Here is a 23,279-nt window from a genome sequence, read left to right as displayed (position 1 = left end):
GATTTTCTAAAATTATATGGATGAAGTATACTTCCAAAACATAGACCCCAAAAACATTCAATAAATAAGTAAGTGTTTTTCTCAGCACAAGTTTTTCCTTCCAAGGCTAAAAGCCACAAGCACTATAGTATTTCACTTGTATGTAATAACTACATTCTGATATTGGCCAAATTAGGAACAAATGCTAAATGTAAAAAAAATTAGTAAATTTGTGACTGATATTGCTAAAGATAAAAATCTATATTTAAAAAAATAAGAGACAAGATAAAGTTTGTATGGTTAATTAGTTTTGTTAATCTTTGTCTTTATTCGTAACATGGGTAAAATTAAATATAGCAAAAGACTTTTTACACATTTACAAACAAATGGTAGATTCAGATTTTTCTTTTAGGAGGAAAGTAACCATCAAATTTCAGACACTGTTTGGGCATAATTGATAAAATGTCATCCTATGATAAAAGCTTTTTAACCTAACAATATTTGGTACAACACTACAGATACAGAGACCTGCTTACCACTTGCATGCCATTTCATGATGAAAAGTAAAATTTGAGGTCTAGATTGCAAATTTAATTCTGTGCTTAAAAAAAAAGTAGTTTGATTTTACTTCCTACGCTTATCTTTTTTCACAGAAGTATTAAGACTGTGGTCAAAGTCACTTGCATGTGAGACAGCAGCAAATATCAACTACAGGAGAGGTTTTAGAATCTCTCTAATGAAATACCATTTCTGGCAACATGTACAACATTCAGCATTGGAGGCTGTAAATACTAATTATGATATTCATTATTGGGAGATTTTTTATGAGTAGCAAGGAAAATAAAATTATAAGACTATGAATAACCTGCACGATACACTTCTGTTTAGATGCAAGCAGCTAATACTATCCTGCTATGTTATCTAGGGTACAGTCTCTTCTTGGTTGCTGCTCATGAATTTGGCCATGCCATGGGATTAGAGCACTCTGAGGATCCAGGAGCTCTTATGGCCCCTATCTACACCTACACCAAGAACTTTCGACTTTCCCAGGATGACATTAAAGGGATCCAGGAGCTATACGGTAAAGTCCTCCCTCACCAACAGAACTCATCAGAAAAGCATGCAGCACAGATTGAGGTTTGGGACTCAGAACTTGCAGTAAATTACAGCCTGCACAATATCACCAGTGCCAGAAACATGCTCTATTCCTTCCTCCGTGCTTTGTTCTTGTTATTACTAGGGCTCCTACTTCAATTACGTATCACAATTTAACGATGAAGGATCACTAAATTTATTGAACTAACAGGAGCTCCAGAACTCTGCATAACCAAATCTTTAGATGAAAATTTCTAACACCTTTACTGGGACAATGAAATGCCGTGCTTTTCTCTAGCTTGAAATACCTGATGCGGGTGGGTTTGGGTGTCATTGTCTACAACACTCTGAGCTTTCCAGATCGCAACTCCCTGTAAGAGGCGAAGGATGTTGTTTTCTGTCCCAGCTCGGAAAGAGTTCATGTTGCCTTCCCACAACAATTCAAGCCATACAGTCACAATAACATTTGCAGAGAGTGTGAGAGCTGATACTTTGACATAAACATATTTGGAAAGCTCCTGGAGGAAAAAGTGGATTGAAGTATTTTTATGTTGCTACATCTTTAAAATTTATTATTTTCTCCACAGATACTCTTAGTAAAATGCATAAGTATTATTGTGGCTGAAGTTCCTCCCATGTATGTATTTTCTACCTTCTAGAGGCACAAGTATACCACAGTCAGTTAAGCAGTCAAAGAAAATCTATACCGTCTCTTTCTGTGCTTTTCACTTCTTAATCTTCCTAATTGTGACTATTATTCTACAGTATTCAACACCTATAGAAATGATAATAAGTATATACCAAAATGATTACACCACACGAGACACCTTTTTATCAAAAAACTGATTTGAATCTCCATTTTTTCCTTGTTCTTAGCAGCTTTAATTAAGACTGGGAATTGAGACATGGGCAAGGTTAAGTGAGTTTTCTAAGCTCACACAAAGAAAGTATCTTTGTTAGAGTTCAGAGTATAACCCAGTTGTCTCAAGGCACACTTCAAAACCTGAAACTATCTTTCTTGCCTCTTTATGACTGATATAATCCTTTACAAACTGCTTTCTATATAACGTATTTTTAAAAAACTTTGTTTTCTTCCATTATTATTATCTCAAATCAGCCACACTCCACTTCGTTTCATACAGTAGATCAACCTGATGTCAATGTCTCATAAGGCAACACAGCAGCAACCAAATAATAAACCAAAATAAAATAAGCCAGATGGCAAAGGGCATGTTATGAAGAGCACATTTTGATTATTGATTGGGGCAGAAAGACATACAAATGGCTCAAAATGCATCTTTGTTACTTGCAAAACGTTGGCACTCCTAGAAAGAAGAGAAACCCACTTTGACGTCTCTCTCAGCAGAGTTGCAGATAATTTTGAATAGAAGGACTTTGAAAGGTGTTTCTTTTCTTTAGAAGCCAGTAAAATAAAAACTGTGATGTTACTATTTGAACCCAGTATAGTCACTTCTGAATACCTTTCAAATTAATTATGCAGCTCAACATGGATAGACAATCACACAGGCTCAGTGCCCTGAATGAGGCCACACAGCAGATTAAGGCAGGACGGAACCTGAGGCCTTCTCAGCTGTACTCAACCACCCTTCTGAAAAGATTTTATTACAGGTTTTTTGTCCTTCAAGCACTGCCTCAAATTATTCCCCTTCTAGAAATTATGGTAGTTGATGTTCTCCATGTAACCTGTGCAGCACTGTATTTCAGAGTTAACAGAATATCTCTGTCCACCATTACAGAAGCATCGACTGACGTCGAACCTGGACCAGGGCCAGGCCCACGTCCAACCCTTGGACCGGTCACTCCAGAGCTCTGCAAGCATGACATTGTGTTTGATGGAGTCGCACAAATTAGAGGAGAAACGTTTTTCTTCAAAGATAGGTAAGTGAGATAAATTGCTTACCAATGGGGCCTCAAGTGGAGGAATCTGTCAGACCTGTTCATCAAAATCTAGATATTTATTATCTGGCACAATCTCTGCCCTTTCTTTTGTGTGTTCAGAGACAGCAAAGTTTCTTAATGAAATCCTAAGGGAAAGAGATGGCAAATTCTGGTTTTATGGTTAAATAATATGGCTTTCTTTGCCACAAGGGTACACTGCTGGCTTGTGGTCAACTCGGTTTCCACCAGGACCCCCTAGGTCCTTTTTCACAAAGCTGCTTCCCAGCCTGTTGGCCCCCAGTATGCCCTGATGTTTGGGGTTGTTTCTTCCCAGGTGCATGACCTTCAACTGGTCCTTGCTGAACTGTGTGAGGTTCCTGTCATCCCGTTTCTCCAGGGGCCAAGGTCCCTCTGGATGGCAGGGAAACCCTATGGTGTATCAACCACTCCTCCCAGTTCTGGGTTATCAGCAAACTTGCTGAGGGTGCACTCTGCCCCATCATCCAGATCATTACTGAAGATGTTAAACAGTCTTCTACCCAGTATTGATGCCTGGGGCACACTGCAAGTTACTGGCCTCCGGCTAGAATTCATACCACTGACCACACTGCCTAGGCTCCGCCAGTCAGCCTGTTTTCAGTCCACCTAACCATCTGCTGACCTCAGCCATACTTCAACTCTGTCTCTACGAGAATCTATTGCAGTCAAAAAGCTTTCTGACCTGCTCTGCCCTCATCTACCAAACAAGTAATTTCATCATACAAGGTTACCAGGTTGGTTGAGCACAACTTCCCATTCGGGAATCCATGCTGACTACTCCCAACAACCTTCATGTCCAAAAGATTGCCTGTAATTAAAGACAGGTGAGATGATTATGCCATAAATTCACCTTTTCCTAGAGCTATTCTCAAACTTCTCTGACAGTCTGGATTTTCAACTTCAGTTGTTATTTTAGGCAGTTTTGTGGCAGTTTTGAATTTATGGTTTCTGCCCCACACTGTGATTGCACATGCCAAGATGCTATGACGATGACTGAGCTGGTGGTAGTTCTAGCTAAAAATCAGGACAAGGAAATGCCACAAACCTCGCAACTGTTCTCATTATATTTTCCACCCAATTTTACAGATTGGAGACCAAAAATTCACCCTGGTGTGAGCCCTGCTGCCTTCTTTGCAGTTACGTGAGGGTTGCTTAAAAGGGGAAAGTAGCTGGGAGACATCCAAACTTCTAAATGCATATGCAAACCAGATATGACCCCCAAAACCTGTAGAGATTTACCCATCTGTAATGTTAATCACAAAATTAGCAATGGAAGAGATGCATTAGTCAGTGTGTTGCTTGCCAAAGAAGGATTCATTCCCTATAAAATATTTCCGGATGCCTTTTGTAGCAAAATCTACAAGGATTGTAATTCAGAAATGGAAATCCCATCACTTTCAGTGGAGTAGAGCTCTGGAGGCACTGCCCTTCCTGATTGCATTTCATATGGTCTGCATTCTGGAGGAAAGCTTCAAATCCAATTGCAGGAAAAAATCTGACCTCAACTTCTAAAACCTCAACTCCTCCAAAAAAGTAGTTTATACAAAACTAGAATAAATAAATAAATAAAAGGCAATAATCTCAAATGCCTCTTCTGCCATGGAGACACTGTTTTAGCAAATCTTCAGTTTTAGCATAACTTCCATTATGATAGACCAGTCCAAAGAGGAACTTTGAATAAAGACACAATCATGGAAATCCATGAGCTAAGTCTTGTCTCTGAGAGGTTTAATCATCCAAAATCATTAAACAACAGCATTATGTGACTCATGGCTGCTGTAATAACACATCAAGGACACTGGTGATTGGGATAGGCTCCATGTGGTCAAGGCCTCCAAGGCAGAAGACACAAAAGAGATTTTTGATGCAAGAGCAGAGACATTCCTGATAAAATGAGGTGGCTGCACAGCTGCAGCTCCCACTGCCTTTTGCCAGGGCCTGTATTACCCAGCTGCTCAGCAATGAAGAGCATCTCCTAAGGAGTACAGGACTTGGCAGCACCATGGTGCGAGACACTAAAGCTCCTTTTTCCCTGCCATAAATCAATGCCCAGTTTTAAATCATTTATCCTCAGTTACCCTGAACATTCTCCCAAAGCCACTGAAGATCTGGGCCCACGCACATTCACTGCGTGTGCCTGAACAAAAAACTCCCTCCTATCATACAGAAACATATACGAGCACCTGAAGCTGATGGAAGTATTACAACTCACCTGTTCACTGCTCCTTGCCAGTGTCAGCTGAAATTTAAAAGGAAGCATCAATCAATAAATAAGACCCCCCACGCAAAACAGCAATTTAGTAGTTATTTGCATTTCTGGTGGTGCAAAGTTAAGCCATCTCCTCCAGATTTAAATTTTCAGCTAGAAGACATGAAGGATTTATTACTATGCTGGAAAGTTTGACTCTACTCAACAGCTTTTTATAACAAAACCCAACAGACAATTGGGTAACTTTACAGGCTGTGGTATACAATAATTTCCTTCAGTGCATTTCTTTCTAGTTCCCATCAATGTGATAACCAGAATAATAGCGCTTTGGGTTTGAAGTTTGAATTAATCTTTATCACAGGCTTTGTGTTTTAGCAATGCAGAAATGGAATTTCAAACTTCTGGTTGTAAGAACATAATGTTCCCCATTTCTGTTACGGCTGATAGGGGCAAAAAGGGTTCATTCAATCTGTCTGTGGGGACACCTGTGATACGTTTTGTACTATTCCTCTTGGCCCCATCAGCAGCAGGCTAAGATTTCCGTACAATCCAGCAATCCCTAATGGCAAGAAACAGCCACAGAATGGCCCCAATGTACCAACAGAGCAGCCTCACAGAAAGCCAGCACTGGACCCTTCCACCAGCACAGCTGGCCCCACCACCCTGCCCTAGCAAGTTTGCCAAAAGGGGTGCCCAGTCTTGCTAGCATAGTCATCAGAGAGCTAAAGTATTCATCTCAACTCAGTGCCTTCAAAAGGAAAAACATACTTCACCGCTGTAAAAAACCTTTCAAGTTCCACACTACCCACAGTATACAGATCCTCTTTTGCTCACTTGTGGGCCTTGGTTGTCAGCCAGACCTCCTGCTTGCTTCTCCTTTTGTAAACTGGTAATCACGCAAAGCTTGATCCAACAAGGAACAATTTTAAATCCATTCCTAAAGCGTCAAAGCAATTCAGTATTCTAGATAATCCCAACAAAATAGAAGTATTTTGCATTCAGATACAGTTGGTCAAAGAGCTATGCAAATACCAAAACAATCTGTTAAAACTGACTCATGCTTTATCTAACATGCAGCAAAAGCAGACAATTGTTGAATTGTTTTGCTCTGGAATGGCTTTGTCGGCCAGTCTTGCAGCTTTCCAAATCTCAGGCAAGCAGCATTATGAATCACTTTTGGAATTCAAAAAAACAAATGTCTATAATGTGTCGTGTGACTTCTATGATTCATGAAAATGACCATAGCATCCAACTGTCATATTACAGAGGCAAAAGGGGTAAATAGCAAAAAGGAGGTCAGATCAGACCAATTCTTTCAAAAAAGTATTTTTCTCTCCCTGCTCAAACCAAGGAAATAAAAGGGAATTACTGGAGGTGCTGTTGGCCAGAGAACAGTTGAGCTTTTCCACTGGGCACAGAATCCTCCAAGCAACGAGAGTGCCTGAGCACAGCATTTACACAGATGTTTTTGTTCTGAAAATGAACAAAAATTCAAACTTCTGAAGTTTACCAGGTATTACGAAGCACCCACTGGTTTGGTCCCTTTAGATAACTGCATGTAATAATGATAGTAATAATTATGATAATGATGATAATGATAATAATAATAATGGGAATCTTGATTATGTTAAAATATAATGTAAAATACTGACTGTAACAAATTATTAAATCTGCCTATAAACATAATATTAACATTCAACCTGAATGAGTTAAAACATTTTAACATGTTCAAAGTGAAATGAGAAGGCCAAAGAATTAATTTCACCATTTCCTCAATAAAATGAGTAGAAATAAAAATACCTCCTACCCGATTCAAAACCAAAAGAAATTCAGCTTTGACAAAGTTTCACTTGCCATGAAAAAACCTCACTATTTTAACAAGTCCCTTGAAACATGTGCTTTAATGAAAACCTAGTGTTCAGGTCTCCATTGGCTCTGAGAAGTTTGGAATTTGTACAGATAGTAATTATTAGTGCTGACTCAGCCATAAATCAGGTCCTAATTTGACTGACAGTTCTGTAACTTGGATTTTTAAAGGAGATACTTTTATGAATGCAGCGTTAGAAGGATTTGTTAGATGGATTTCCGTTTCGTATCATATTGGATCCTGCTTTTCTGTCTAAAAAGAGAATGAAACAAATGGTATTACCTTTTACAGCATTTCGTATGTGTTTAAACACTGTCAAAAGCAAGAGTAGTTAGCTAAATCCTTATTCTGTGCCTCTTTTTTTAAATGAAAATTATGAGTTACACTCAGAGGTATTTTTGTACATGTTAAAAGTAGACACATATTCAAAATGAGAGTAAGTTAAAATATTACTATCTTAATTATTAGTACCATGTCAGGTTAAATTCATGCATATTTTTAATTGAGACCCAAAAAAATGCACTCGCCAGTTACACTCTTCCTCATGAACACTATACATTACCATAAATCAGCATGTAGCAACTAATCATACTTGCAAATGCATTTCAAAAATTTTTATTTGTCCTAGCTAGCTCTGTTCACAGTCAAACTTCTGTTGAGAAAAATACAGCAATTTATTAAATTCTTTTAGGACTGCTCATCCAAATTTTAGGCAAAAGCAGAACTCAGTTTCAGATCCTGGGTTTCTCAAAGGTATAATTATTCTAGATAGGAATGGGTAGTGAATATTTATACTCTGCAAAAAATAAGATGCCAGTAGCATCTTGAGCTTCAGATGCATAACAATGGTAAAAGCTGTCTGGCCTGAGTATTTAATAGCTATAGCTTGGTGCAATAGCAATTCCACCAGGCTGTTGATTTTTCATTTTATGACCATGGCAAAACTTTTGTTCTGCTGGCAAAAAAAGTTGTTCATTCTATGGAGGAGGAAATAGCAGTGCTGTTTTTAATACTAAAAGCCCTCAGCACAAAGCTGTGCCGTTTAAATATAATTACAGCTTTTTAAAGCTTAAATCAAATGATGATCCTGCTGATACATAAAATAGCTAATAAATTACCCTTTGCATTTCTCTAATGAACATTTTTAGTGCTAGCAGTTTCTTTTACAGCCAAGCTCACTTCCAAGTGGTTTGCTATACTGTTATTAAATTTGAACTTTTAGTCACTACAATAGTAATTGCAAGAGCAATTCATGGAATACAGATCTCTGCTTTTTTCTAACATTCATCCGTCTGCTCCATACACAACAGCAGGAGAGTTCTAATAGTTTAAATGCCTTGTAAGTGAGTCTATTTGTATACTCAAAGCACAGAATAAATTTTGTGCTGACGCAAAAAGCAACAGGAAATCCCCAGCAATCAGTGCAAGTAATTTCACCTGCAGTCCAGCTTGCAGCTTATTGTGCAACTGTGTGAGCAAATGCTACTAAATGAAAGTTTTGGCTTTTCAGTCACTGTAGGAAACCAGTTAAATGTGTGTGTTGCAGCTAATGTGTGTGTGTGTGTGCGCATGTGTGCACATGCACGCTTATGTGGCCTTTGCCAGAAGTGATGAGAAACAGATGTGCTGGTGAATTAGTTCATTGTAAATCTCATACAATTTTCTGTTCTGCTCAGATTCATGTGGAGGACTGTAAACCCCCGAGGAAAACCCACAGGTCCTCTTCTTGTTGCCACATTCTGGCCTGATCTGCCAGAGAAAATTGATGCTGTCTATGAGGCCCCTCAGGATGAGAAGGCTGTATTTTTTTCAGGTATTGGTTTTAAGTTTTAAATTGTAATTAGCCGTTTGCATAAATGCTGCATTTGAGCTCAGTTTCCTCTGAGTTGTAACTGGGCCAGGGAATGGCCTGCCTAAGAGCCAGTACAGCCAGCAGGTATGGGTGACAGATCTCAAACATCCCACACTGAGGATTTTAGGGCAAAGGCTGAATCTGAAAGACTCCGAACAGCATTCAGCCTCCATTACAGCAAAGGGGAGCTGTAAGCACCTAGAAAGATGCACTCAACAATAAGCAGGACTAATCAAGAGTTATTATTATTAAAAAGAAACAACCAAAACCAAAACACCCCACCAAACAACAATTGTGGGAGCTCTGTTTCATCAGTCAATGCTCTGTTTTCCTTCTGTTTCCTCTCATTTTAAGCTCTTGTCTCTGTACATGTTGCTTGAGAAAATTAGATCCTCCCCCCCACCCTCAAGCCCTTCCCTGTCTCCTCCTTTTTTGCCAAAGACTGACTTCCACTCTGGCTTCCAAGCATCTTCCTTGGTGGCTCATCAGGCAGAGGACAGAGGCAGCCGTGCTAGCTGCCTCCATGGGAGAGGCGGGTAACGGGATGCGTTACTCTGCCTGTCATAAGTCGCACACATGGTTCGGCTGTACTAGCCAAATTAGCGGAGCTGCGAGGCTGTTTTCAACATGTAAAACTGAGCCAGCAAAAACTGGGCTCCAGTATCTGCTAAAAACATGACTAAACATCTCCAATCATGTAAAAACCATATGGCCAATGCTGCTGTACATTTTCTGTACAGGAGAGAAAAAAGTAATGATAATCTATTCCATATGTCTCAAAGGCCATTTGCTTTAGTTTACATGGGGGGTGGGGAGCTTAAAAAAGTTTTATTTCAGGAGAGCTAAAACACTTTAAATACTGCATATACTATATACAATCCTATTACATCTAAGCCTCTACATAATCCCATTACATCTCAACTTCTCTCCCTCTCTTTATAATTTCAGGAAAATGTAACTAACCTGCTTTAAAACAAACAAACAAACAAACAAAACACAAAACCACAAAACCAAAAAGAACTTAAACACAGATCGATTTGGAAGTTACATGTAACCCGACTATCTTAAAACACTTACTGAGACCCACCCTTTGTTCCTGAACCAGGACACAGTAACTTCTCAGGACCTCAGATGCTACACTTTACACTTTTCCCATATTAATACTTTATTTACTTCCTTTCCCACTAGCAGAGATTCAAAGAAACCTCCTTTCATGAATGACTCCTTCCACGGCTTTCAGTGAATCCAGTGAGTGTATTTCCCAAGTAAATTATAATTCCATATAAATAACACAGAATACTAGTACATCTTCCACTAGTGCAGAGTGGAGAGTCATTAGAAAATGTCATATGACAAAAGACAACAGAAACAGGAATTTTGGGCAAAAAATTCCTGTTAATCACTCAATAAAATCACTCAACAAAACAAATGGAGCGTGAACATGAGCTTCTGAATTTGACCTTCAGGGGCGCATGCCTGGTTTCAGACCACCGTCATCATAAAAAAATTACCAGTATTAACTACAGGTTTTAATATAACCCCAACTGTACTAAGACAGTGTCTGCCTCAAAGACAAGGCAGCTAAGAAGGGAGGAAGCGAGAACACACTGAGGTGAAGTCTTTTGCTGAGAGGCAAACACCACTTAAGAGGCAAAAGCAGAAACTGTAATCACGGCACACCTGCACTCTAATCTAGTGCGTCACAGATGATAAAATATTAGAAAGACCAGTGGTACAGTTAGTGCAATAAAATGTCACATAACAAAGTATAAAAGAATAAATATTCCTCTGTATCTAATTAATAAACAGTGTTTGTTTGCTTTGTTTTCTCCCCTACTTAGGAAACGAGTACTGGGTTTATTCAGCCAGTAACTTGGATAGGGGCTATCCAAAGAAACTCACCAATCTGGGACTACCCCCTGATGTGCAACGTGTTGATGCAGCTTTCAACTGGGGCAGAAACAAGAGGACCTACATTTTTGCTGGAGACAGATACTGGAAGTAAGATTAATTGAAGTGCTGGTGGTACGCTGTTAGCCAAGCTGTGTGTCTAGGGCTGAAGGCACGCTGAGGTTCAGGAGGTAGGAACCAAACACAGGTTCATCCTGTTAGAATTCAAATTGAGGGCTGCCAGGACAGCGCTGACAGCCGTGGTGAGTGAGGATGCTGAACCAGGGAGTATGGCTAGGAAAGCGCTTCAGTAGAGCAGCAGGAAACTAACACGTGTTTGAGAAAACGGCTTGCAATGGGAGAGGATATCGGGGAGTCCCTGTCAGGCTGCTCACCGCTATCAACCCATCCCTCAGCCGCTATGTACCAGCAACTGCCCCACGTCAGTCTCAGGCTCCTAAGAGGGGCATGCTGTCTCTACTGTCAGCTCACAACTGCTGGCAGAAAACTCTGAAAGTAATTCCTTAAGAACGGGCTGATCTCCAATCGCTTGAAGCCAAAGGCTGATCAGATTGCCTTTTGAAATTCTTTCACTAAGCCATCAGGTTTGGAGGCGCTGGATGTAAAAGAAACAGCAGTGTGACTAGCAAAGCAAGCTGGGGATGACTGTAAATCCTTTCAGCAGCCGATGTACCAGTCACTAACACATTTGCTCTGCTAATAAAGTTGGCACTGAGGAGAACTGAACAAACCACAAGAAGTGTATCTGTATAGTACTTTGGGAAAAATCTTAGCTTCAATTCATTTTGACAGTCTCTACAATCCTTTTCATGTTTCCAGTACATGCTCAGAGAAGTTTTTGTTGCAAAGAGCATCACAAATGTGGTATTCCACAAATGCACGTAACTCTATTTGCACTAAGGTTCCTGTTCAAAAGACTACATAAGAAGCAAAACATGATGCAAAGTAAGCAACCAAACTCAGGAGTCCTGCTACTACGCTCTATCCAAGAAAGCTATTGGACTCATAGATTAGGAAAGAATGTCCTTAAAATATCTCAAGGTCATTACTGTGGTGGAAATAAATATCCTACATTACATTTGATGAAGAGTCTACTAATTGTACTTAATAGAATTTCATTGTCATATCTGGCCGGAAGATCTGGCACAAAAGATCATCTTAAAAAGCAGCGGCACTTCAGTGCTTTGAGGAACTTTGTGATTTACCTCTGTGCTGCCTATCAGAATGGCATGACAACAAAAGAGACACTAACGTCTGCTTTCACTGTCAGAGGTCTCTTCCAGGACCAGAACTTTATTTCAGGAATGCAGATATTACACAACAGGCTGAAAGTGGAACTGACAATTTAGAGGAACATTAAACATCACAAACACCCACCAGAAATCTAAAAGATTCTCCAAGCTTTAAGAATTCCTTCTGAGAGATGCTCTATATAAAATATCAAAGGAGGTCTCAGTATAATTGAGTCCATTTTATGTGAACATTAATTTCATGTTATGATCAAACTGGATGAGTGTCTTTATTATATCCTAATGGCTGTGGATTCCTGTAAGTAAATAAAATACCCTTTCGCAATTGCCACTTGATCATAACTTTCAATTATTTTGAGGACAGTACTCTTCCCCATTATCTAAAGGAAAAAAAACCAAAACAACTTAAAAGCTAAAGAATGTTATTCGTTTTTAATGTCATATTGTAGAGACCATCTTAAACATTTGCAAGTGGTTCTGACACAGCCATTTGCAATACTTTGGATTCCTACCAAAACCTACAGACTATGAGTTAGCAAAGCTGCCGGTCTCCTCTGATTAACTGTACTCCAGGCACTCCAAGTAACCCAGCACTCTAGTCACAGACAGTACTTCTACCAAAGTACCTTATCAATAGCAGTCACTGCAGAATACATAATTTACTGTTTAGAAACCAAAATAAGCTCAAATGATTTCTATCTGTGTAAAGTAGAAAGCAAGCAGTTGACAAATATTTCAGAAAAAAATGCATCTCTGTTTAACACAGACATTATAAGCCTTAAGTATGTGGCTGTTTTATTTTATATAAGGACTCTGCCCCACGGAATCAAAATAGTTACATACCATAGTTTTTCCTCTGCCATTATCACACTTACTTTAAATGGATTTTTTTTAAGTCTTCTCCTCTCCCTCCTTCCAGCCCCAAGCTATTTTAGCGTTATTATAACAAGATTGTTAAGCAAAGTGAAGTTTCGTGAGGGAGAAGACAAGCTGGCTCAGATTCCACAGTTAACGTTTTAAAGCTACCCAGCAAGGTACTAGATTTTCTTTAAATATCCAAGGAAAAAAAATAGTAATTCATTCAAATTAATCACTTAAATTGATTTTGACCACCCTACTGCTCATTTCTGCTGGTGTAACTTTGGATATAATCCAAGCAGTTCCATACAGCAAAAAAGGAAAGGTAACATGAGATACATACAGATACAGATAAATAGAAATCGAGAGCATAAATGCATCCCTCCCTCCAATACTACTCAAAGGCAACCCCTCTGAAGTCTCCTGCTCCTGAAGAGGTGCTGAGGGCGACTGAGGCCTCACACGCATTGGAACCCTGGTTCAAACTATATCCCATGTAACTGCTCCTCAGTACATCTCTACTCTTCCTGCTCAGCACCGACTCCCACCTATGAATCAGAAAAATGAGGAAACCAGGCACAGTCTGGCTCCTTCCACCTTCACTTTCAAGGACCTTACACCCCTGGGACATTTATTCCCTATATACGGAAAGGGAGATCCTGAATTATTTGTTTGTGGGAGTGTAAAACTGGCTTTGCACAAATCTATCTTTGCATTCTACAGTGGAAAGCACACAGTAAATGAAACAACTGATCACCTGCCGATGTGACACAGGCCGATCCACTTGCTTCTGAAGGACACTGCAAACTAGATCCAGCTTCTACGGAGTCAGGCGGATTTACATCAGCTGCATTTTGCCTCTTTAAAGCATGGACTCTAAAAGCCATTGTGGTTTTGGGCTCCCTTCCCCTGCAAGGAAAAGCATATATTTTTAACTCGGTATTTTTCTGTTGATCATCGCTGAGAGAGAGACTGTGTGAAAATAATAGGGGATTTTAATGAAATGTTAGGGAAAGTAATTAGTAATTTAATAGCAATCCATCAGTTACACAGATATTATTATACTACAAGCATATTTCAAATAACATGTAAAAAAGATAGCCATTTCACATTAAAATCTGCTATCTTCAGATGTTGGCTGCTGCCTGAAAAAAGTTACCTTTCCTTGAATTATGTGTGGAATTTTAAAGCTACGTTTCTGAAAAGGGTTTTGCTTAGAAATTGTATTTTCAATTCAGCAAGAACTGCATTTCCAAAAGGAAAGATGTAAAATTTCATAGGGTTTTAAAGAGCTGGGAATAAGTATAATGAAATAGACACACTTACAACCTCTGTTATTATATTTGTTTGACTGTTCTAGACAGTCACATTTGCTGAGGACTCCCTGAAAAATAATGTTCAATTTTAACATTAAATACAGATTTGTAAAACAGGGATATAATTTTCTTCAGGTACAATGAAGAGAAGAAGAAAATGGAGCTTGCATCCCCTAAATTCATTGCTGACTCTTGGAACGGCGTTCCTGATAACCTTGATGCTGTCCTGGGTCTTGGTGACAGTGGTAAGTTGTAATTCTGATTTAAGTCACTCACGAGCAATCTTATTTGTCTGCTGTGAATCTTAATTGGAGACTTTAATTTCTTGTGGTCCATGAGTAGGAGCCAAATTGAGCCAAATTCCCATTCAGCTTTGCAAACTACTGGTTCAAATAAACTTTCTTTGTCACTATTTTCCCATTAAGCAGCAGTTGATAAATAACCTACTAATTCACAGTCTAAACTTTTTAAAATGAAGCGTTTATGGAATATGACCTCTCCTGAATATTTTTGTCCAAGCAAATAATAATAATAGTAGTAGTTATGCTAATTTACCTTTACCATGAAGGTCATTTAATTTCAATCCGCTACTAGTCTTCATCATTTACTTCCTTGATGTTGAACACTTTGCAAAACTTAACAAGGCAAGAAACAGCTTTTATTAGCATCTTCCCCCTTTTCTTCCCTGCATTTTTTCTTTTTCTTTTTTTTAAAAAAGAGCTATATACTGTCTTAAGTGCCTTAAAGCATCTTATTGCTTCCCCTTGCTATGTTGTACAGATCTAGAAACCTGCTATACAAGTGTCAGATGAGACATGGAGGAAAGTAATCTATGATGCAGTCACTTTTATGTCAAGATGTCCCTGAGGCTCACATCTGAGTTCATGTTGGTTTTCCAACATGGAAAAACCTGGGCATGGGGGAAAATAGCTCTTTGGAGAATTCTCTTTCTAGTTTAGTTTGAGACAGAGACTAAATGACTCCTGCCACCCAATGCCTGATGCACAGTAAATGTTAACACCAGGAGGCTTGACCAGGCCAGTCCCTATGGCTTGGAAATTTCCCAACTTCTTGACTGCTCCACAGGTACCAGCATGCAGTCACAGCACCATTTCAGCATCATCCTGCTCTAGCACAGCCAGAACTTGGGTATGATAATCTCCTAGGTCACAGTAATCTCCTACCAACTGCAGCTGAGATCCTGGCCCGTGGTTTGAAGTGGCCTCATATTTCACACAGATATGCAAAATGTCTGGAAGCACTGCCGATATCACATGAGTCTCGACTCTGTTACATTTTCAACATCTATTTTGCCAGCAAACATCTCTTCCCAGAAAATTCTGGCTCACAACATGGTAACCTGACTTCAGGCTCCACTTAACAAGACCTCTCTTGTCCAGGGTGGAATTTTTATGTATTTTTAAAATAAATCTTTTTTTATTGTGTGTAAATACTTGGAGAAATAATTCTTCCAGTTCATTAAGCTTTCTAAAATCAGACAAAAAAGCTTTGATCAAGAATTACGTGCTCCATAAGCTAAGTGTGCCTTTTTTATTTACCTTCACAGGATACACCTACTTTTTCAAAGATCAGTACTATCTACAACTGGAAGACAAGAGTTTGAAGATTGTTAAAATTGGCAAGATAAATTCTGACTGGTTGGGTTGCTGAACTGTATAAGATATTAATAACCAAATATTTACTTTTTTGTTATATGCCTTATCTGTAATTAGAAATAGATCCGAATGCTAATTACTGGACCAGTCTGGTACTGGCACCGAAACCTTAAGTACCAGTACTGTACACATCAGATAATTTAAGAGTGTTTGCCTCCTCAGTATACAAAAGATGTTTACGTATATATTCTGGTACAATTTTTCTGTTTTCATGCTAGTCATAGTAGTGCTAGTAACAGAGCATCCATCATTCTTTATTCCCTCGGTGCTTAAACAAAGCATTGAAACCATTGGAGACTGGATCGTGCCCCTGTGTTATACACATCCCAAAAAGGCTCAAATGAGATGTACCAGCAGTGCACTTTGAATTTTATTTTTTTTTTTTAAATACAACTCTGTTATAAATAGATGGTTTGCCTTGATGTTTTTCACCCTCTTGCGAGTTTGATCATTACTTCCATTTATTTACAGAATAATACAGAAAGACTGTCAAAGGCACAGGTTGCCTCAGGATTTGATTTGTGTTGATGCATGATGGAATCATGGCAAGAAACTGTTAAAGTATTGTTTTAAAGTACTTTTTATTTTAATACCTTAGTTAAATTTAGCAATTTGCTTCATGCACTTTGTTACTACTATATAACTTGTTTATATGGACGGAATGACTCCGATTTTTGAAGTCAATGCGTTATACATAAAAGTCAAGTATTATTGTTTAACTTGGTTTATTTTCCTGTTCTTCATAATATTGGAGTCTTGTTCGGTTAGGTTTTTTGCTTATGCATTGGGCAACAGAAAATGTTCTTTTCACAATCTGATGGAATGTTTCTCATTAAAAAAATAAAACAGGAAAGGATGTCCCACACATGAAGTGCCAACGACACAAATAAAATTAAATTACACTGTCAACACGTCTCATGGCCAGGCTTCCTTGCATTATTTGAAATTAGAAATTCAGTAGCATGTTACAGTGAAATACCTGTCAAAGGAAAGTCAACATTACCCCAGTATATAACTGCGTACAGGACTTATTTAGAAACCTAGGTTATTTTCTCCGTTCTAAGATGTAACTGCAGCAATTTACATTAAAGAGATTATATGGTCCCACACTTCCATGAAGCCTGCTGCCTTCTCAGAACAGTTTACATGTCTGTCTATTATCCATGCTCTTTCTGCTTATCAGCAAGCCACCTCATCACAACCCAGACAGGAAGAGTCAGCATAGACACAGCACTAAACACATCCTATGGGGAATGTAAGCTTGAGAAAGAGAGATGTAAAAACCTTACTCCTGCCCATGAGCTCAGACACCATTTGGTCAAGGATCTTACCCAGCTCCATGCACATGAACTGCTTTGTGAGACTCTATGGACCGCTCTCTGTGTGAGACTGATGCGAATGGTCAACCCAGATCTTTCCCAACACATCTCTCACATTGAGTCCATGATTCATAGAACTGGCTAGTAACCAACCAATACCTGAGCCAGTGATCAACTGGTTTCTTCTCCTGTCCTCTACAATTTCATGTTTACAGCCAGTGCTTTCCTGTTCTAAGCAGAGTTTTTTATATCGTGTTCTGAAAAGATACTGCTTCTGAAGTGGCTGCATTTGCCGTACCATCTTTCCATTGCACACTATCCAGATATAACTCCCACTTTGGGAAGCTGTTGATTAGTACAGACAATTCTCACCTGAATGAACCAGTACTATTTTCACCTATGCCAACCTTCTCTTCATCCTCATTCTCTTCAGAAATCATTAATTTCCTTCCCAATTAGTCCTGCGCCAGAGTCAACAAAGTAAGGCACAAAACAAAGTAGTTGTAATTGCAAAATGTTAGTGTGGCAGTTTTTACAGACACCTGGCAACTTTTTCAGGATTGCAGGATCTATTGAGCCATTGCAGGGATGTATGATTTGTCCTGACCATAAATATCTCCCTATAGTAGTGCTGGAACTACTCCAACAGCTTTAATCACTGCCAGGAGTTCCTTTTGAGTGTTCCAATAGTTTCTACCTAGGGAATTTAAGCTCCGTTTCAAGCATCCTCAATAACCATCCCCTCAAGATTTTTATGTTCTTGTGTCAAAACTGCCCCGAACTGCATGCTCTAGCATCTGTATTTAATATGGAAGCATTCTGACACATAGATATACTAGAGGAACCTTTGCAATAGGCCCTTTCAGCTCTGAACTTGCTAAATCACATTTCTATTGATGACTAAAATAGTTTCCTTTTAATCTACAACTTACGTATATATTTTGCAACACTGGCAAATCTACCAGCTTAACTTTTGTAATAATAAAAGACCATAATCCTACAAAACTCTGCACATCTGGTGGGTTTAAGGAGTTCTGCTCAGCTTCTTGTTTTGTTCTTGCCTGCATGAATCCATTCTCCAATGACTACATCACTGGCAGAAACCCAGAAATACATTTTCTATCCTTAAACCAACTCATACTTCTTTGGGTACAGTTTCAGACTGGCAACCTTAAGCTTATCTCAGGTCATTTGTAAACACATCTGTTTCTGCTCATGGACTGTAACATTGACCACATTATCACCTACATATATCAGACTAGCTGGGGGAGTATACTGACCCTTCTCGTTAACCTTTCACATTTGACCTGTGAAATACCACAGTCACAAAATGTATCCTGAAAAGGACTAAATTGGATCTATTTCTACTTGCTGGTAACCACTTTTAAAACCTCACTGTTGGAACCCAGAAACAAACTGGTCCACCTCCAGGATTTCATCTAGTCATGATAATTGAGAAGAAATTTTAAAACTACTTTAATGCATTTTCTGAAGTTAGGGACGCTTTTCTTTTTTCCATGGCCAAAACTCAAGAAATCGTACATTTCCTCCACGATTTTGTACCTCTTCCTTCCTGTTTGTAATGACTTAACCATGAATTGGAACGTCCTTGCCTGAGCAGCACTGCAGCTCTGCCTGTACCTGGCCATGTCCCATGCTGATCAAGCCCACTGACGTTTCTCTGTTTGGCTTTGGACCTGCCCCAACACTATGGACTCTTCTGGTGATCTCTGGTCTCTTGGCTAAATAGGATTATCCTCCCAGGTCTACTCTTTTCATGCCTTGTGGGCACTGCGAGACTGTGCCCTTGTCAGCGAGGCCACTGCCCTTGCCTTTCCTGCCCTCAGCATCTTTCTCCTAAGACATTTTCAGAACTGAATCAAGATTTTTACTACCTTCTTTACAGAGGGAGAAAGAGGCCAAAAGTGTGTTTCTCTCAAAGCCACACAAACCCCAGCACAAAACTCTATCAAACTTGTACCTAACTTGTTCTGTTTCTACAGTTCTATTAAACTGAAGCCAGGTTCACTGAGAACTTTTTGGTGTGCGGGTCGAGCCGCACACATGCTGCACAGGGGCTTGTTGCAACATGGATACAGCTCAGACACTCTCGCTCCTTGAGCTGGAGGAAATTTTCTGTCAGTTGTGAGCAGGACGGGCTGTAGGCACTCAGGGGGACAGTTCCAACTCAATAGAGTAAAGGGCAGTGGTTTAGCAACCGCTCTGTCACAATACATAGGAGGCAGCCAAGGCTATAATGAAATGCCATAGTTTAAACACTTAATAGATACAGCAGCCTGAGCTGTGAATCATGCTTAACACTTTGTGTCTCACTAACACTCTGTATCTGTTAAAAATACATTTTCTTCCTGCTATTCTGGCATGATTTTATAAAGCAGCAGTTAGCCATAAATTTAAGCAATTGACTGTAACTGTGCTGTTCCTTAAATCAGGAGAAAGTAGGTCTTTGGGGCCCATTTTGGACAAATTATGTCTATTTACAAACACAGACATGCATGGTTTTAGCAGCAAAGATTAGGTGAATGAACGTTCTTCTGCTTTTGGAGGAGAGGAAGCCAACAAACGAGCAGACATTGGGCTCTGTGGGATCACTGCAAATGTGGAGATTTATACCTGCAAGGGCAAACAGGCTTGTTTCAGACCGGTTATGTAAAATGCTTGTAAGGTTTATTATGTAAAGCTTGTAAGTATTAAGGTATTTCAACGTAGGGAACTGCAGTAAAGAGAAAAACATAAAACTGGAACACTCTGAAACAACACTACAACCAACAACTCAGAGACTCTGTCAGAGAAACAGCACAGTCAGGCAGAACTGGAGCAGTCTCAGAAGCTGCCAGCAAGGTTTCTGCATACCAAGCAGAGTCAGAATCACATGCTATTACTTGAAACACGTCTCCTTCTGGCACTGCCTTTTAAAACAGAAGTGAGAGGAAAATGGCATCTGAGGGTAAATTGTTTGGTTCTGAGATTTGCACTTGCACACAAACAGCCACGATTTCATTCACAACTAGCCAGGAAGGTGGGTATGGGGCTTCCCCCCACCCCAACTGCAACAGCAAGTCTTTACCTGCAGAAATAAATGGGCACAAATTTTTCAGGTGTATGATATTCAATATAAACAAGACAATTCAACAACATTCATTCATTCTCATCATTGCATTAAATTTTTTTAATAAGATCTCCAATTAATCTTTTCTTAATTGAGACAAATAGTAAAAAAGCCTGTTTCTATCTCAGAACTCTTTAATCTAATGAATAAAAAGATACAGCATGAACCATTGCCTACAAACCAACGGAATCTGCAAAAATGCACACTTTATCAGTGGTAAAAACAACAGACCTGTGTGCCAGACTACCAAAAAAAAGTGAGAGGCAGTCTTTTTTGTTCTTTCTTAATGTCTTCCAATCAAGACTCCCTGCCATTCTGGAGAATATCCTTCACTCTAAACATATTTTATCTGGTGTTAATACAGCATAATTGGGAAAAAACATCCTGGCCTGGACCAAGTGGGGATTGGATTAAGTGAACCAATGGCCTCTTCCAGCCTTGAACTACCTTAGGCTTTGAAATTAAGTTATATAATTTCAATAAGTACATACAATAGCTTTTTAAAATGGTGTATTAAATACATGCCTGCATGTATACACACATACACACACACAAAGAAATAGCTCATGGTTATATTACAGTATCTTATTTAACAGTAAGGATTTAATATGAATGTTAGAATAGAAAGTTTCAGTTTGAAGGGACCTGCAACGATCATTCAGTCCAATTGGCTGAATGCTAATTGACCTTAACCTGCTTAGCATGTTGCACCAGTTTTTTCCCTTCTCCATAAAATACACCATATTCTGAGGAAAGGAGAATATGGTGAGATAAAAGTACAATTATTCAGTTTGCACAGATGTTCTTCCTTGGTAGCACTAGTGGAGATAAGTCAGGTATTTCAAAATAATCAGTTTATTGGTTTTATTGCTCAAACAATAGGTAATTTCTTCATAGCTGCAATAGCTGAATGAGTGACCAGGTCATAGCAGGTTCCACCAACACTGCCACGTTGCTCAGCCTAACCAGCGCTCGGAGGGCTGCAAACACACTGCCTGCCAATATAACCTCTGTGTCATTCTTCCACCTCTTCTTGTAAATCTCCAGGCTCCTCATATACTTCTACATTTCCGCTTCAGCCAGCTTCACCATGCACATGCTCAGACTCTACCAGACAACCAACAAGCACTCTGAAAAAGGGAGATAAAAATAAAAGGCCTCACGTCACTACAGGTCTGCATTTCCCTGGCTAACTCTGCTGCAGACTACAGGGTGACAAAACAGAAAACTGTTGAGCTTTCAGCTGTCTGTTACTGCTCAGTGCTGTCCTCTGGGACTTCTCAGAACTACTCCAGAGTGACTAACTCGCTTTGCTGTTAAGAATTTGCTAGCATTGCCAAAATAAACTGAAATTCTAAGAGGATAATTTTTTTCAATTTAGATTAGCCTGGAGCTTGGCAGTGTGTCCCTGGAGTTATTTGGAGGTGGCCTCCCCTTCCAAAAAGACAGGAATTCACAATATTAAGCTATCCAAGTGGGCTTGTTTTTTGTGTCTCTAACCACTGCTTTAACCTTGGACTGCTACATAGCTTTATTCTGTCTTCCCTAGGACTATTACAGCAGCCCTCCTACTGCTGCCAGGAGGGCTGAAGCTAGAAAGCAGCTTTGCATTCTGCAGCTGGGTGCCAGGCACTGATGCAGACCCAGCACCTCCAGCACACAAAGTTTCTAATCCCCGCTAGCCAAGAAATTAGGAAACTCGGCCACAGGTCTCCCACCCAGCCTCACATGATACAGATAGTTAAGCCGTGGAGACTTTATTTCTTCTGTGGTTGCACTTCACAATAGACAATTCTGGCCACTGCCCCTCTCCAGTGCTCTCCTTTTCCAGCCCCTTCATTTGACTTACGCAAAACCCCACCGCAGCAGAGCTCACTGCTACAGGATGGCAGCTGACCATTGCGTTAGGCAAACCAAGGTGAAGCAATCTGCCAAGAGGCAACACTTTCCCTCTGTGGTCAACGCACTAACTGTTGAACATAGTCCTCTAAAGAGAGAGAGTGATTTCTCACTATTTGATGACTTGCCAAGGCTCATTTAACTCCTGTATTTTCATGCTTTCCTTTTCCATTAAGAAACATGTACTTTTCAAGGCCACTGACAATTCTCTTCTTCAACAGCTCAAAAGTAGGAAGTAGGAGAGCCTACCCTGAAAAGTCTTCTGTTTTTTCCCATGTGGTCAAAGAGGCTTCTATTTACGTCCTATTAAAATCCTCATTTGTAGGGCTTTCCAGGAGCCTTCTCCTTGAGTAATGCCTTTCATCCATTCTTACATTAGACGCCTTCCTCTGCAGCACTGCATACTGCATGGAACTGTCTCGGTCCTCAGTCTCTTGTCTCACATCACTGATTACGTGCGTACAACTATGGCTTGATTCTATGCTCAAATAGGTAAATTCCAGTTCCTCTCACTTTTATGCAGTGCTTTGGAACCTGGGAACATCAGGAAGCTAAAAGGCAGTAAGTTTCCAACCCAAAAGGTAGGGCACCTGCCTAAGGGATCTTCAGCTTTCAGGTTTTGTTTTGGCTTTTGTTTCAAGCAAGTCCTTTGAGGAAATGCAAAATATATCAAAGCACTCAGGCCCTTTACAGATTTTGTTTTGGTTTCACTCTGCTTTTATCACCTCTTTACTCTTTTGTTCTTCCAGCTTTGTTTCTTATATAAACAACTAGACACTGGGACAAAAAAAGAAACTGGCAGGGAGGAGTTGGCCATTACCTGTAAATCATCAGCTCAAACCTACTCTAGGAAACAAGACCATGTCACCTTAAAAATACTTTTGTCTGCATACACTCTTTATTTCTGCATGCAAATTCTGTACTATGGGCAGAAAAAATGGGAAATATCAGACAGCAGTTGTAAGCAGATTCTGTATTTG

General features: G+C 39.6%; 1 protein-coding gene and 1 long non-coding RNA gene across 4 annotated transcripts in view; one reads left to right on the top strand and one right to left on the bottom strand.

Moving 5' to 3' along the window:
* MMP2 (matrix metallopeptidase 2) overlaps positions 1-16,860 on the top strand; it is a 35,651-nt gene extending 18,791 nt beyond the window's left edge. Inside the window, exons 8-13 of the mRNA XM_005444594.3 lie at positions 905-1,060; positions 2,832-2,973; positions 8,765-8,901; positions 10,782-10,941; positions 14,411-14,520; positions 15,843-16,860. Coding sequence (XP_005444651.1) covers positions 905-1,060; positions 2,832-2,973; positions 8,765-8,901; positions 10,782-10,941; positions 14,411-14,520; positions 15,843-15,946 — 809 coding nt within the window. The 3' untranslated portion in view covers positions 15,947-16,860. The remainder of the gene's footprint in view (positions 1-904; positions 1,061-2,831; positions 2,974-8,764; positions 8,902-10,781; positions 10,942-14,410; positions 14,521-15,842) is intronic.
* LOC129737328 (uncharacterized) overlaps positions 1-23,279 on the bottom strand; it is a 770,208-nt gene that overhangs the window by 550,788 nt on the left and 196,141 nt on the right. For all 3 annotated transcript variants that reach the window (XR_008735059.1, XR_008735060.1, XR_008735061.1), the window contains exon 4: positions 13,717-13,868. This is a non-coding gene — a long non-coding RNA (uncharacterized LOC129737328). The remainder of the gene's footprint in view (positions 1-13,716; positions 13,869-23,279) is intronic.

This window comes from Falco cherrug, chromosome 14 (assembly GCF_023634085.1).
Source record: "Falco cherrug isolate bFalChe1 chromosome 14, bFalChe1.pri, whole genome shotgun sequence".
Lineage (NCBI taxonomy): Eukaryota > Metazoa > Chordata > Aves > Falconiformes > Falconidae > Falco > Falco cherrug.
The sequence above is the reverse complement of the archived record's forward strand: the minus strand, read 5'-3'. Positions and strand labels throughout refer to the sequence as shown.